The 14,131-nt window shown below is 42.5% G+C and overlaps 1 protein-coding gene across 1 annotated transcript in view; it reads left to right on the plus strand.

Annotated features, from left to right (window-relative positions):
* Nucleotides 1-14,131, plus strand: part of MTHFD1 (methylenetetrahydrofolate dehydrogenase, cyclohydrolase and formyltetrahydrofolate synthetase 1) — a 40,413-nt gene that overhangs the window by 14,799 nt on the left and 11,483 nt on the right. The window contains exons 9-18 of the mRNA XM_064714417.1: nt 3,104-3,231; nt 3,860-3,957; nt 4,501-4,674; nt 5,188-5,324; nt 5,619-5,665; nt 7,952-8,059; nt 8,161-8,235; nt 10,077-10,179; nt 11,332-11,408; nt 12,369-12,509. Of these exons, the coding sequence (XP_064570487.1) occupies nt 3,104-3,231; nt 3,860-3,957; nt 4,501-4,674; nt 5,188-5,324; nt 5,619-5,665; nt 7,952-8,059; nt 8,161-8,235; nt 10,077-10,179; nt 11,332-11,408; nt 12,369-12,509 (1,088 nt within the window). The remainder of the gene's footprint in view (nt 1-3,103; nt 3,232-3,859; nt 3,958-4,500; nt 4,675-5,187; nt 5,325-5,618; nt 5,666-7,951; nt 8,060-8,160; nt 8,236-10,076; nt 10,180-11,331; nt 11,409-12,368; nt 12,510-14,131) is intronic.

Genomic DNA, 14,131 nt, shown 5'->3' on the forward strand with positions numbered 1-14,131 from the left:
AGGCTTTTAAAAGGTAGTTTTCATAATTAATCAGTCATTTTGTTGCCATTATTTAACAGAATGTAAAGAAATTTCTGTTCAGTGGTCTTGTTACTCAACGTTGACATTAGGCTGCTTTTAAAAACATTAGTCCTCTATCTAATTAAAACTAAAAAGTCATCTGCTGTTCTGTTTGTTGCTTGATGGTTTTGTTCCAAACAACCCAAACTTAGGCCATTTGCCAAAACCCACAAGGTCACTGCTGATGTGCATGAAGCAGAATGGGCTGGAGTCTCCCCAGCTGCCATGTTGCAAATAAAACCCCCATTGTGTTTCTGATAAATGATGGTTTGACCTTTTCTCAGGCTTTATTTGAACTGCATCTCTGAGGACACACCCCTGTTCCTTTACAATCAGCCTGCCTTGAGCAGTGCTCTGACATCTGAGCTTCTTGTGCACCCAGCCCAGTCAGTGTCACGTGGAGTACCCTTAATGGCATTGAGATTTGATAATTGAGACTTGATAGAGTATCATGGAAACTGTCACATTTTTAAATGATGGGTATTATAGGCTCTGGTTTGGTTTTGTTTTTTTTTTCCTGTGGTTTTCTGAAGCTGCTGAGTTTTCCTGACTTTTTTCCCCTCTGTTATGTTGAGAAAAGGTTTTCAGCTGAATCTTTTGGGAAATGAGTACCAGAATTGTGGGAATTGCAGTGCTACAGAGCAGCAGCCAGCTTGCTGCCTTCTCCAGCTAAGTCACTGTGCAGATAGAGTTTTGCTGCTGGCTGTGATGGTGCTTTGAATGTGATGGGGTGGCAGCACATGGATCTTACCACAGGTGTAAGGTGCACCAGCTGGGTGCCTCCCAGGTGCAGCTGGAGGGCTTGGCAATCTCTGCATATGCCTTTGGTTTGCTAGTCAGGGTACCCATCCATGCAGATCCCAAACTGATTTGATATACCAGGACATTTCCTCATGCTGTCCTGCCAGGCTGGAGTTGGGACAAGTTATAGCCATGTAGCACCATACAAGTGCAGCTGTTGTGCTTTTGGATGGCCTGAATGCTCCAGGGGTGCTGGTTTGGAGGCTGGAAGAGACACATCTGGCTTGGTGTACTGCAATTAACAGAATTTCCTTCAGGTAGGCAGAGAGGAACAAGCAGTCTCCTGATACCTCTACTAGAGCAGGCAAGTGCCTCTTACTTTCCAGACTGGGTTGTATTGGTCTCTCCTCACTGCTGCAGTTGGAGGGCTGGTCCAGCAAATATCCAGGTGCCTTATTCCAGGCCTGTAGAAATTGTTTAGCTGCAGAAAGGGAAAGCAGTGCAGGTAGAGGATATTCCCAGAGATGGCAAGCCCTGGAATGTCCCTCTCTGAGTCCTGATGGAGGAAGCAGCTCTGCTCACAGTTGCCTGCTGTGGGATTTTGCAGCCCTGGCTAACAAGAAGCCATGAGAGTGGAATAAGGGAGCAGCTTTTTTGCAACATGATTATAGTGTCACTGATACTCCTGTAACTAGTTTGTATTTTTTAAGAGTGGGATGATGAATATTGAAAAGGTGAAATTATGGGGAGAGATGGCAAGTACTGTGTGTGAGCTTTCTCTCAAAAGAATATTTTGCAGGTAATTGAATAGCTCCTGTAGCTCCTAGGCTGTGCTCAGCAGTGCCTGTGTGAGGTGCAGATGCAGAAGCAGGGACTGGGGGTTTGTTTGGCCTGTGCTCATCTCTGTGTCTGTGGAACAGATGAGGCAATTTGGAGTGCCAGCTTGTTTTCCTTGTTCTTGGGCTGAGAGCTTTCCTGGCCAGGATGGCTGATGAGCCTGCTTGGCATCCTTGGAAGAAAATAAAATTACATTATTTACTGTTTGCAGCCTTAATTAAATTGGTCTCTAGGGGGGAAGGCCAGGCTGGTCTGCAGTTCAGGCAGCAAACTGACAGCAGGCTGCAGAAACACTGGTTACCAGCTGTGATGTTGTTCAAGCTTTGAGCTTTAGGGAGAAGCAGTGTTGCTTAAAACACACAGCAAAGCATCCAAGCTGCTAATTGTCAGTAACAATGCTGCTAAAAAATAACGTTGGCTTTTGTTCTCTCTTTGGTTTTAACATAATCTGCTGTTGAGGAGTTTGGTTTCTGCTCCACTCCTCCCCCTCACCAGATGTATATGAAAGTTAGTGATTGTGTTCTGTTCAAATACACACTTATTGTATGCTATATAACATTTCAATACAACAGCATTAGAATCTATTTTCAGATTTTCACACTGGTTAGAAGCTCCCTAGAGTCCTTTATCTGAAGTGAGAATCTGCCATTCCAGGAGCAGCTTAAATTTTCTGGTTTTATGTGCTGTAATCAGTGACTTCCTTAGGTGACTGCACTAGTTTATTAATTCATTTTGTCTCTTCCTCTCTTTATTGGGTGAGTTAAAGGTCACCACTGGGAAAAAAGAACTGTGTCTGCTTCTGAACTGTCAGGTCATAGAGTGTGGCAGGATATAGCAAAATACATTGCCTGAGAGAAAGATAATCCTGCTGAGGCTTTCTTAAGGCACCTGTGAAGTTTGTTTTGACAAGACTGATCTCTGTGAACTGCAGTATTTACTGGGCCATCATTAAACTAGCAGTGATAACTGAAAAGCTCAGCACTTTCTGCCTTCAGTTTCTGTAAAACCAGGTGATTTTATTCAGTAGTAAGGCCCAGATGCCCTCCAAAATGGAACAGAGCAAATGTAAACCTGGGGGTTTGGAGCAAGTCAGCCATGTTTCATCTCTCACTTCTTCATGACTGTTGGTTTGTATCTCATCGAAACTGCCCTGTGGGCAATGAGCCACTGAAAAAAGACTTGAATCCTCCAGGAAAGGGAGATCTGTCTGGCTGAGGATAAATGGTGCCTAATGGGAGGATGTCTTGCATGAGCTGTTGACGCTCTGCAAGTGAAGTATGATGATAACAGCTTCATCTTGTGATGTTGTCTTAGCTGTTTTATCTTTCTTTGCAGCTTCCTGGGTACTCAGCTTCTATTTTGTTTGCTCCAGCAGAATTAAAGACTTCAGCTTCAGTCAGTGCTGTCTCCTCTGTTGCTGTGCTGAAATGTGATGTGTAACTTACTTTTCTGCTTAAATCCCCAGACAGCACAAAGGCCAGTGGAAAGAGAGTTGTGGGAGATGTGGCATACAATTCAGCAAAGGAAAAGGCTTCCTTCATCACCCCAGTTCCTGGTGGTGTTGGGCCCATGACTGTGGCCATGCTAATGCAGGTACTGAGCAGACTGTGCTCATCTCCTCTGTTTGTTGGGGGGTGTTGCTGCTGACCATCAGCACACTGCCAAAGCTGCTGTGCTCCCTCCTTGCTCTTGAAAAACCTAGTTAGGATTTCCAGCTTCTAGTCCAGACAATTTGTATTCAGTTAACTGAGGAAGATGGACTTCAAGGAAATGTTAGAACAGAGGTTTCTGGTTGGTCAGTTTTGGGAGGTTTTTTAGGGGTTTTTGAGTGTGGTCACTCAAAACCATGAGAAATGGGACTGTCTTACTCTGGCTGTAATTCTGAAACCATCCTTAGGGTGATTGGGTAAAAAGGAGAGTAACAGTATAAACCAGCTCCCTCTGTTTCCATGCTTTGCTGAAGAAACTCTGCTGGCACAGAACACCCCAAAAAACCCAGCACACTGGAAGATCAGTAAGAGATAGATATGGTGGGATCTTTTTTTTTAAGAAAACAGAAAGCAGAATCTCATTTTGGATTATTAGCAAATGCTTTAATAAAAGCACTTTTGTTTAATCCCAAACTGAGACAGATAGGAGGGCAAACCTTTCTGGTCTCTTTGTTAACCAGTGCACTTCAGGCAATGGTGGTTGCTTTAATGCATTCACTTGCTCATTTTAGAGCACTGTGGAGAGTGCACAGCGTTTTCTGGAGAAGTTCCAGCCTGGAAAATGGACCATCCAATACAACCAGCTTACCCTAAAGATGCCTGTTCCAAGGTAATGCTGTCAAATTAAGGCACTCTAAGGTCTTCCTGAGGAAGCAGAGCTAAACTGCAGTGGTGCTGTGATATCTCTTGAAGTGTCTTGAAGTCTTCTTGGACTTTCACAGACTTTAGGCCAGCTAGATGGTTGCTGATTCAGGAAATAGTGAAAACCTTGTATTTTGGAAAATTTTCAGTCTGGCATGCCAAAACAGTAGTATCTTCAAATAGGAGTTGCTCAAATCCCCAAGGAGCAGCTGAAAATATGCAAAATACCATATGGGATCATAACACATTGCCTACAAAAGGCATTTGGGGAAATGGAGAGGTTGAGGAGAGGGGTTGTTGTTTGTTTTGGCCTTTGTTTATTTTTAGAAAGGCAGCTCTGAGAATGTGTCTGTTGTAGTGTACCTGATACTTGTGGGATTGATTTATTTAACTAGTGAGGGTTTAAAGATTGACTTCTAAAATATAGAGTGTTTGTAGTTTATTCCGCACAGAAGCTGGGAATTTGTGGAAGTCTTTGTCTAATAAACTCATCTTGCTCTTTTTCTTTAAGTGATATTGAAATCTCCAAGTCCTGCATGCCCAAGCCCATTGAACAAGTTGCAAAAGAAGTTGGCCTTTTCCCTGATGAGGTGGAGCTCTATGGCCAGACCAAAGCCAAGGTCCAGCTCTCGGTGCTGAAACGCCTGCAGAACCAGCCCGATGGCAAATACGTCGTTGTGACTGGGTAGGGGCCTCCTGAACTGACACATCATTTACAAGATGAAAAGAAATTTTATTAGCATGGCTTGTTGCTGGATTGTCTTTTGGTGGGGTGACTGTATAGGGTGCTCTGGTTTTAGTAAATCACACTGAAAATGTAGTAGCTTGGGAAGTAGATGGATCACTTGTGGCAAACAGGGGGGATGTAGCTTAACATTTCTCTCCAGCAGATGAATTGTTTTGGTCTGCAGGTCAGGGTTATGAAGGGTAGACTGCTTCCTAGCCAAACTTCCCCTGGTCTAGTAGTCTGCTTTCAGTAGGAACTAATAAATTGTTTCAGAGCAAAGTTGTCAGCAGTTATGTGGTAATTTGCCAATCTCTTTCCAGTTTTGAATTGATGAAGATTAGCTGAAGTGTGAGCCAGTTCAGAATTTGAATTCTCATTAACTGCAATCACTGGATGACTGTTATATCCCTGGGATTTGATTCTCACCCACTACAAGAGTGTAATTGTGTCTTTTTTGCTTTGTTGCTGCAGAATAACTCCCACTCCCCTGGGAGAGGGGAAGAGCACCACCACTGTTGGCCTTGTCCAAGCCTTAGGAGCACACCTTCACCAGAATGTCTTTGCCTGCGTTCGGCAGCCTTCTCAGGGGCCAACTTTTGGCATAAAAGGTATGATTGTTCTGTTGCTTGCAGTTGGCCTAAATAGACAAAGATGGCATTCAAAAATACTGTTCTTCTTCTCTGCACTGTAGTTTTACATTATTTCTAGTTACAAGTGCATTTGTTTTAAGAAAAAAAGAACTTTGGGTAAGTTCTTCAGTTTTGTCTTCAAGGTACTGTGTTGGGACTTAAACTCAGCTGCTCAGTGGTAGCTGCCCTGTTGGAGCCATTAAGCAAACAGATGGAATAGCCCTGGGCTGGAGACACCTGGATTGGTGTGGTCTGACTGTTGTCTCTCTGCAGGTGGAGCTGCAGGTGGTGGCTATTGTCAAGTTGTCCCAATGGAAGAGGTAATTCTTTATACAAAGCCTCATTGCCCTCACAGCTCACAGACCCTGAAGAGATACTGCAGTCAGATAACTTAGCAAATGTATGAGTTTATGACCTAGTGTAGCACTTGATAGAACTGGGTGCTTGATTTCAGCAAAGTTTGGGATTTTTGGCAAACAGCCACCCTTGTGTTGTTTCAGAAGTGTGCCTTCCTGGTCAGGGAACTTCATAGAGCTAGGAATTCCCAGTTCCTCTCTTCCTTCCCCTTCTCTGCCTTGAATTGCTGTGTACCCTGGAGCAAAGTACATCCTGTGCCTCATTTTCCCAGTGCTGAAATGAAGATGATAATGGCTTAATGAATTTTGGAAGAATATTGCATAGTTCTGTTAGCTGTGGTGGCCACCGGCTCTTTCCGTGAGCTATTTTGGAGTATTTGTGTTTTAGATTACTAACATGAAGTGGGAAAAAGGAATTTGGGAATCAGCAATGCCAAGACCTCAGCCTGTGGGGGGCTGGCACTGGAGCATATTTCTGGTGTGACTTGGCAACAAGTAAAATTCTGTGTTTGGAGGCAGGGAATTGAAAAGCACGTGTAGCATGTGCTCTCGTGCCTCTCTCAGCTCTCAGAGCAATTGCCTGTAGAATTCTGCCTTTGTCTCATGCATTGTAGATTGACACAGGACAATTTCAGGAAGGAAAGTAAAAACGATCAAAAGGGCTGTTTGTTCTAATTGATGCAGCAAGTCCATAAAAGATAAAGATGTTCAGGAGGCAGAATATTGATTTAGTCACGTGCCAAGAGCATGTGTGAAGAATAAATGTGACAGGAGAAATAACCTCCTCCTCTTTGGGAGTGTTAGTAAGACAAGCCAAAATACTTGACTGTGTGCTGCAGTGGGAAACAGCCGCACTCTAGGAACCAAACTGGCTGGAATGGCTTTTTTTAAGTATGATCCCCGTGATACAAATACAGAGTTTTGTGGAGGTGTTTTAGTCAATGCATGTCTGGTAAAATTTAAAGTATCTGGAGTCACTAGTTAAAATAATGACCTTGATACATTATTAAATAATGCTGCATGCAGTTTTGATCCTATGAAAAAAAAAATAGCAAGTGAAACTTTTGAGTTCATACTGCAGAATGAAGGTAATAATAATTGCTTCTTGTTGGATATATGCAGAATGAGAAAACAATTATCATTTACTGATTAGGATTAATAATCAGTGTGTGACTAGCTGCATTTTGTTTTGGCTTTGTGGGTTTTGAGACTACAGTAACAAGGCTTCAATAAAATGGTGTTGTAAGGTATTCTGTCATATCACCTTTTCTAATATCCCCTTTTCACCTTCTTCCTTTGCTGTTTGGCTAGAGATGAAGAGGATTGTTTTAACCATACCCTTTACTCACCTGGCATAATCATTGGATCATTTCGGTTGGAAAAGACCTTTAAGCAAGTCCAACCATTCCTCCAGCACTGCCAAGCCCACCACTAAATTGGGGACCAGACTAAGTGTCCCCAAGTGCCACTGCATATTTCTGAAATACCTCCAGGGATGGTGACCCCACCACTTCCCTGGGCAGCCTGTTCCTGTGCTTGACAACCTTTTCCATGAAGAAATTTTCCCTCATAGCCAATCTAAATCCTTCACCAGCTTCACAGCTACAGTGCAGCCAGATAACTCATGTAGGCAAACCCACTCAAACTATGTTTTAATGAGATAGAACTAAGAAAACTACTAGCAGTGTCACTGTGTAGTACGTGGTCTACAAGCTCTGCCTGTGATTCTCTGTTTGGGTGGTTACCTTAAGCAGAGCTCTGTGCAACCACAGAGCTCCACTGCTAGTGCTGCACAAGGTTGTTAGTTCCAGTTTAGCTCAGACTCCCTTGTGGGAGCAGCAGCCACTTCAGCTAATGTATGTGTGAAACCTGCTGTGCAAATGAGAGGGTCAGTAGGAGGGTGAAGAAGGAGCAATGCAGAACACAGAGTGTTCTGAGCGGGGTCTTTTAAGTGCCAAGGAGCCTGTGAAAGCTGTTATGGTGGAAGGGAAAAGAAAAAAACAAACAACTTTTTATTTGGGAGCTTTGTTTTAGAAGTTTGTAAAATGACATGAATGTGGGGGAGGCATTTTTATGTTTTAAAGAAATTCTTTCCTCTCTTCCACATACTGCACTGAGCAATCTCTCCCCCTCCACCCTCACCCACTTTAACATTACTATTAATACTCCTCTTTCCATCTGTCTACGGTGAGTTGGAATAAATGAAAATTGCAGCAGGATGAGGTAACTGATATGTTCCATGTCCTCTAGTTTAACCTTCACCTCACTGGTGACATCCATGCCATCACTGCAGCCAACAACCTGGTCGCTGCCGCTATTGACGCGCGCATGTTCCACGAGCTGACTCAGTCTGACCAGGTACAGTCCTTCCTTCCCTCGTGTCTGACCCCAGCCCACTTTGGCCAGGCTGGTCTGGGTGTGCCAGCAGTGCTGATTAAATGCTTGTTTCATTTTGCAAGGCTCTCTACAACCGTTTGGTGCCGTCTGTCAATGGTGTCAGGAAGTTCTCAGACATCCAGATCCGAAGGCTGCAGGTGAGCTCACTGCTTTCTCCTTGGTTTCTGGTTCTGGTCCATTTACTTATCCTTTAGGTAGGCAGAGCTGTGTTACAGAAACCCCTGTGTTGTCCTTTAGGTCATTCTGCTGGCATTTGTTTTTTGCACAAAGTGTGCAGAAGTGTGGTAACCCTTCATACAGCGCAGAAAACAGATGTAGGAAGGGGAGGAATCATTGCTATAACTCTGTCAGATAATCTATGATTAACACAATGGGAAGAAATAGAGCTTAGTGTCCTTTATTAGTGGTGTCGGTTCAATGTCCTTAATGCAGTTTAAGAAGGACCAGAATCAGTCTCTGTACCTAACACACATTTACAGCTAGAGCTTAGTGGTTCCCATGTGACAGCTGTGTAGATAATGCAGCACACAAAAAAAATGCAATTCGTAAAATTCAGCACAAAAAGAACATACAGAATTTTCTTTGTCTTACCCAGATGGAGAAAACAAAGAAAAATGAGAAAAAACACCTGTTCCCTACATGGCAAATTTCTCCTCAAAAAAAAAAAACCACAAAAAACCACACCAAAAAAAAAAAAAGGCAAAAAACCAACACACACCAAAAAAACAAGACCAAAAAAATCCCCAGAGAATTCCCAGTTAGATAAGCAGCACTGTCATTAAATGCAGTCCCTGACCAGCCCACAGCTCCTCTGATCCTCAAAACTTAAGGGCATGTGCAAGTTCACATTGGCTTCTGCAAAAATGAGGATTAGCAGATGAATGGTTTTGCACTGGGCTTGAACCTTGCAGCTAGGAGGAGAGACTGAGCCCTGCTGAGCTCATTCAAGGTACAAGCCTGTTTTGTAGTGTTCAGGCTGGCTCAGTTGCCCATTTGGAAGTCAGGAGCAATAGTCAGACTACTTGGAAAGGTAAAACTCTGATATATTAATTGGTTATAATGTCTTAAGCCATTAGAGAATGTGTGGTTTGCTTCCATTGCTGAGCAAGAAATGATGTCATACTGCTTGGTGTTCTTGATGGGCTGCTGAGGGAACTCTACCCTAACCACTCTTCTGGTTATTAAATGTCAAGATGTGAACAGAAGGCTAATACTCCAGAAAGATGGTATCTCTGTCATTGTTGTTGTTTATTTCCTTTTCTAAATGATATGCTTGAAGAGGAAAAGAACAGACTTTCTTCTTCCCTGCTGTTCTTCAGAAGAAAAATATGACTTAACTGTCTGGTTAATTAAAAAACCTTGCTCGTTCATAAATCAACTGTATCGTTTCCCTCATGCCTAAGCTTGTGCTTCTATCAGGCTTCTTGAGATAATTCTTCTCTCAATTAAGCAACTTGGCAAAGTGCCCATCCTCTCAGTGTGTTCAAGATCAGCTTTCTGGGATGCTGACAGCCTTGTGACTGAATTGTTTAATTCCTCCTTTGTGCTGCTTTAACCAGCATGCTGAAAGCAGTGCCTTTAAATCCGTGTGCCTGTGTGCAGTGACCCCAGGCAAACTGAGGAGAAATGGATGTGAGCATGTGAGGCTAATGACAAGGACAAGGCGTGGAAGGAAGTGCAGAGCTGTCTCTTACTCTTTCTGCAGGTGCCTTGCACAAAGCTTGGTGACAATCTCCCCTAATGAGCTCCATTGTCTGCCTTGTCCTTTCCAAGCTGGGCAGCAGCAAGCTCTGTCCACTATATGCTGATATGGATCATCTTATCTTGTTGTAGGGTCTGGAACAAAGGATCACAAAAAGGCAGCCCCTCCTTATTTCTGAATGTGCAAATGCTGCTGCCAAAGCCTCAGTGCTGCAGTAAAAGGTTCATTTCTGTGAATATTTTCACTCTACCTCTTATTTGTCTTTTCTTCCCGTAGAAACTGGGCATTAACAAAACAGATCCTATGGCTTTGACAAAGGAAGAAGTAAATGCATTTGTGAGACTGGACATTGACCCAGGCACCATAACATGGCAAAGAGGTACTAGAGACATTAAATAAAAGAAAACTTGTCAAAAGAGACATTTGTAGTTGCAGTTGAACCTGTGTTTCCTGGGAAAGGGGGCAGAACTGGTTCCTCCTTCCCTAGGTTTGGTGGGATAGTTGCCTGCAGCTGGGATCCCATATCTGAAGGATCTAACACAGGGGCTTGAATCTGCTCTGAATTCACAAACACTGAGTTTGCTAATGATGACAGTTTGTGTTTCTGGATTTGTCAGTCACTGAGAGAGTTGAATTTGGCAACTGTAGCCAACAGCCTTTTTACCTTTCTAATCTGTGAGTAAGGAGAGGATTCTGCTCTGGAATTAAACTCAGGGAATTAAACTGCCCACTTGCTCTGTTGGGGACTGACAGCAAATGAAGACCAGATTTTTTAAAAAGTTTTTAAGGATAATTGAAGGTAGAATGATTCTCTGATCTGGCAGATGTAATATTTCACTATCAAAAGAATTTTAAAAGATTACTTTTTTCCTGAGTTAGGCTCCAAGTGTATTGCTTTTACTTCTTTCTTTTGAAATACAGTATGAAATGTATTCTCCAGAATTTGCTTCATAACCTGTAATGAGACTAAAGTAGTCTGCCTCATGGGAAATACTTCATAAAACACTTGGAATATTTCAAGCATATAGAAGGAAACAGCAAATTTAAGCCAGTGTTTCATAGTTTGTGTTTCCAAGGTAATTTGACTTAATGGAGCTATATAAAACAATTCTCACTAAATGATAGTATCTGACCATTTTATCACTTAACTTATAAAGTGTTAATTTTATTTCTTTCTGACTGCAGTAGTTTCCTGGATTCATATTGGTTAATGATGGTGGAAAATCAATTGGAATAACATTATCAGTTCTGCTTTTCAGAGAAGCTTTGGTCTGGTGGTTAATGCACACAAAGGGATGCAGACTCCCTCTGAATGCAGTGCAGGCTCTGGTGTGTCTCTGGGTATCTTAATTTCATTGCAGTTTTTGTGTAAGAATCATGTTGAGAAGCACTTGCCATTCTTTAGGAGAGGATGATTTCTCAAAGTGCCATCTTCTCTTCATTGGTGACATGGCTGGGTGTTTGTTATAGGGCAAAGATGTGAATTTATGGCTTGGCAATGTGACATCTTACCTCTCTGCATTCCTTGCAGTACTGGATACAAATGACAGATTCCTTAGGAAAATCACCATTGGACAGTCTGCAACAGAGAAAGGCTTCTCACGGACGGTAATTGTTCCCTTTTCTCACATGTTTAAAAAGTGCTTTGGAAAAGGTGTTCCTGAAGGAAGTTTAGCTGTAGCTCCAGCTATTTTCATCTTTGACCATTATCTTGTTAAATAGAAAGCAGAAAGTCTCAACTGAACAGTTAAATTTTAACTGTTCAGTGCTTAATTTTCTCTTCCCTCCTTCCCTGTTGTCTCACCAATATTGGCTTCCCAAACTGGGATGTGTGTGGCATTACAGTGGTCCAGGAGTGCCCTTTGTAAAGCTGGTCATGACAGTGGTTCATCTTCACTACTGCAGGTGTTTTTGGGTGGGGTTTATCCAGCCAAAACTAGACACAGAATCTGAGCTTGCCTAGATTTATTGTATAATCAATAGAGTAAAAGAGGAAATTGGGCTGTGACTCCCCTCATCCCTTAAGTAACTGTCACATTTATAGTTCAAATGAATTGTGCTCAGAAAAGCCTCTTTCTTTTCACTTGAAATGTCCTTAGGGTCCTTAGCTTCCCTGAGGTGGAAGTGTCTGCATTATGTCAGATGAATTTTACCCTACATTTCCTATAGAATCTGGTTGTTCTGCTTGTGGGCTTTTTGTCTTTTACTGTATTGTTTAGCAATGATCAGATGAGTTAGTGAGCTCAGTCTTCAAAAATATAATTTGTAAGTGTTACGTGTTCTTACATGAATCACTAATGTTCGTGCCAGGAGAGACACGTAATAGCAATAGAATGAGTAGGTTTTGTTTAATTTTGCAGGAAAAAAAATCCAGTTTAAAATGGCCAGATGAAATGAAGTGTTCTGAGAGCAATGCTTTGGATTTCTTGTATATTCTATGTCTGTATTTTTTTCTTTCTTTTCTTCATTACAATGGTGATGATTTGCCTTGTTTCAAGAATTGAACAGAGGCAAGAATTGCTGGGAGGGAATCTTAATGAGTTCACGTCCTTCATTCATCTCTTGCAGGCTCAGTTTGACATCACAGTGAGCAGTGAAATCATGGCAGTCCTAGCCCTGGCTGATGGGTTGGATGATATGAAAAAGCGATTTGGCAGAATGGTGGTAGCTTCCAGCAAAAAAGGACAACCAGTTACAGCTGATGACCTTGTAAGAGCCATTGCCATTAAATGCTTTCTACTATTATTTCTGGAAGTCCTTGGATTAAAAAGCAGAGAGATAGTTGTATGAAAAACTAAATAAATTAACATATAGAAGAGCAAAGATAAAATCCTGGCCCCTGCAGTTAATGAAGGTTATTTTCCTTCAGTGTGGCATCTTCACACCTCGTCCAGAGAGGGTGTGTGTGTGTGACCTGGGCAGGGACAAGGGTCCTGTGGGATGTGCTGTGTGTCAAGTTGCAGCTGGCACCATAGGAGTTACAGGGGAAATACATGGTGGCTTCTACATAAAAAGCATGTTTATAAATCAGGACTCAAAATGCATCCTGCTGGCCATCCTGTTTCTTGGGCTCCCTGGAGTGAGGAAAACATTGAGCAGGAGCAAAGCATTTGCAAATTCAATTAGAGACAATGAAATATCTTCTGGGAGTCTGTGAATGCTATAAAAGCCAAAGCATTTGCAAAAAGTGTGTGTTCTCTGTAAGGCAGCCTTTGATGAGGGACACAAATGTTTAATTTCCCTTCATGAAATGCTGAATGTCATAGTGCTGGTGATGCCTGTTACCAGTGTGTAAAGCAGCCATTTCCAGCTGCAGCACTGTTTTGCAGCTCTCCCTCCAATAATTGTTAGTTCCTGGCAGGTCTGTGGGGTGTGTCAAACAGCACTTTCCCAAATGGTGCTTCAGCAATGCCCTGTGTCCCTGGCACTCCTTCCTGACCTGTGTCCCCAGCTAGGTGGGACAGGGCATTAAGGCTTACCCAGCTCTTCCTATCTTGCTGCAGGTTTTCTGTTCCCTTACATTCTGGGGGGATGTGGGAGTGTTGTTTATTTGTTTTACTTCTCCCAGGATCAGCCTAAGAAACAGTAGATGGATGGCCTGACTCTGGCCTTGCAGGAAAAGTGCCTGGCTGGAACAATTTATCTGTAAATCCCTATGTGAGACATTGGTTGGGAATGAGAAAGAGCATGAGCCAAAGTTCTGTAGGCAGCTTTGAGATTTTAATTCCTACACTTAGCATGCTGCCAGTTTAACTTGAGTAACTGAGTTAAACCCTTTTTCTGGGAAACAGGAGTGTTTCTTACTGCCCATCAGCCTTGTGGGCAGAAGGTTTGGCTTGGGAGTTTCTTTGACTTTTCTGTGGAGTCCAGGTGATAGAAGTCTTTCATCTCTTTTTTTTTTTTTTTACTTTTTAAAAAATCTAATTATATTTAATTCTGTCCATTCCAATTGCAGAATGGAGGATGGTATCAGACATCCAACTTGTTCTCTGGTTTGTTATGTTTGCACTTGATGGCAGCCAGTGGCTGATGTTGCTAGGACCATGTTACCCTCTCCTCATGCAGGCAGAAATGTGATTGCAGAGACCAGGCTGGGTCCTGCTGCTGTGATGCAACCAATGTCATGAGAGTGCTACCAGGAAATGCAAAAAAAAATCTGGGAAGGAACATGGAATCAAAAACTGATTACAGGTTTTGGGGATGGGATGTATGAAGTGTGCTGAGCAACATGGGTCTGAAATGTCACCATGGAAATCTTGCTCTGCAGTTTTCATTACTGTGGAGATGAGTGAAGTTTAAAGCTTTTCCATTAAATGTTAAATAAGCTTTCA

This window comes from Zonotrichia leucophrys, chromosome 5 (genome assembly GCF_028769735.1).
Source record: "Zonotrichia leucophrys gambelii isolate GWCS_2022_RI chromosome 5, RI_Zleu_2.0, whole genome shotgun sequence".
Classification (NCBI taxonomy): Eukaryota; Metazoa; Chordata; class Aves; order Passeriformes; family Passerellidae; genus Zonotrichia; species Zonotrichia leucophrys.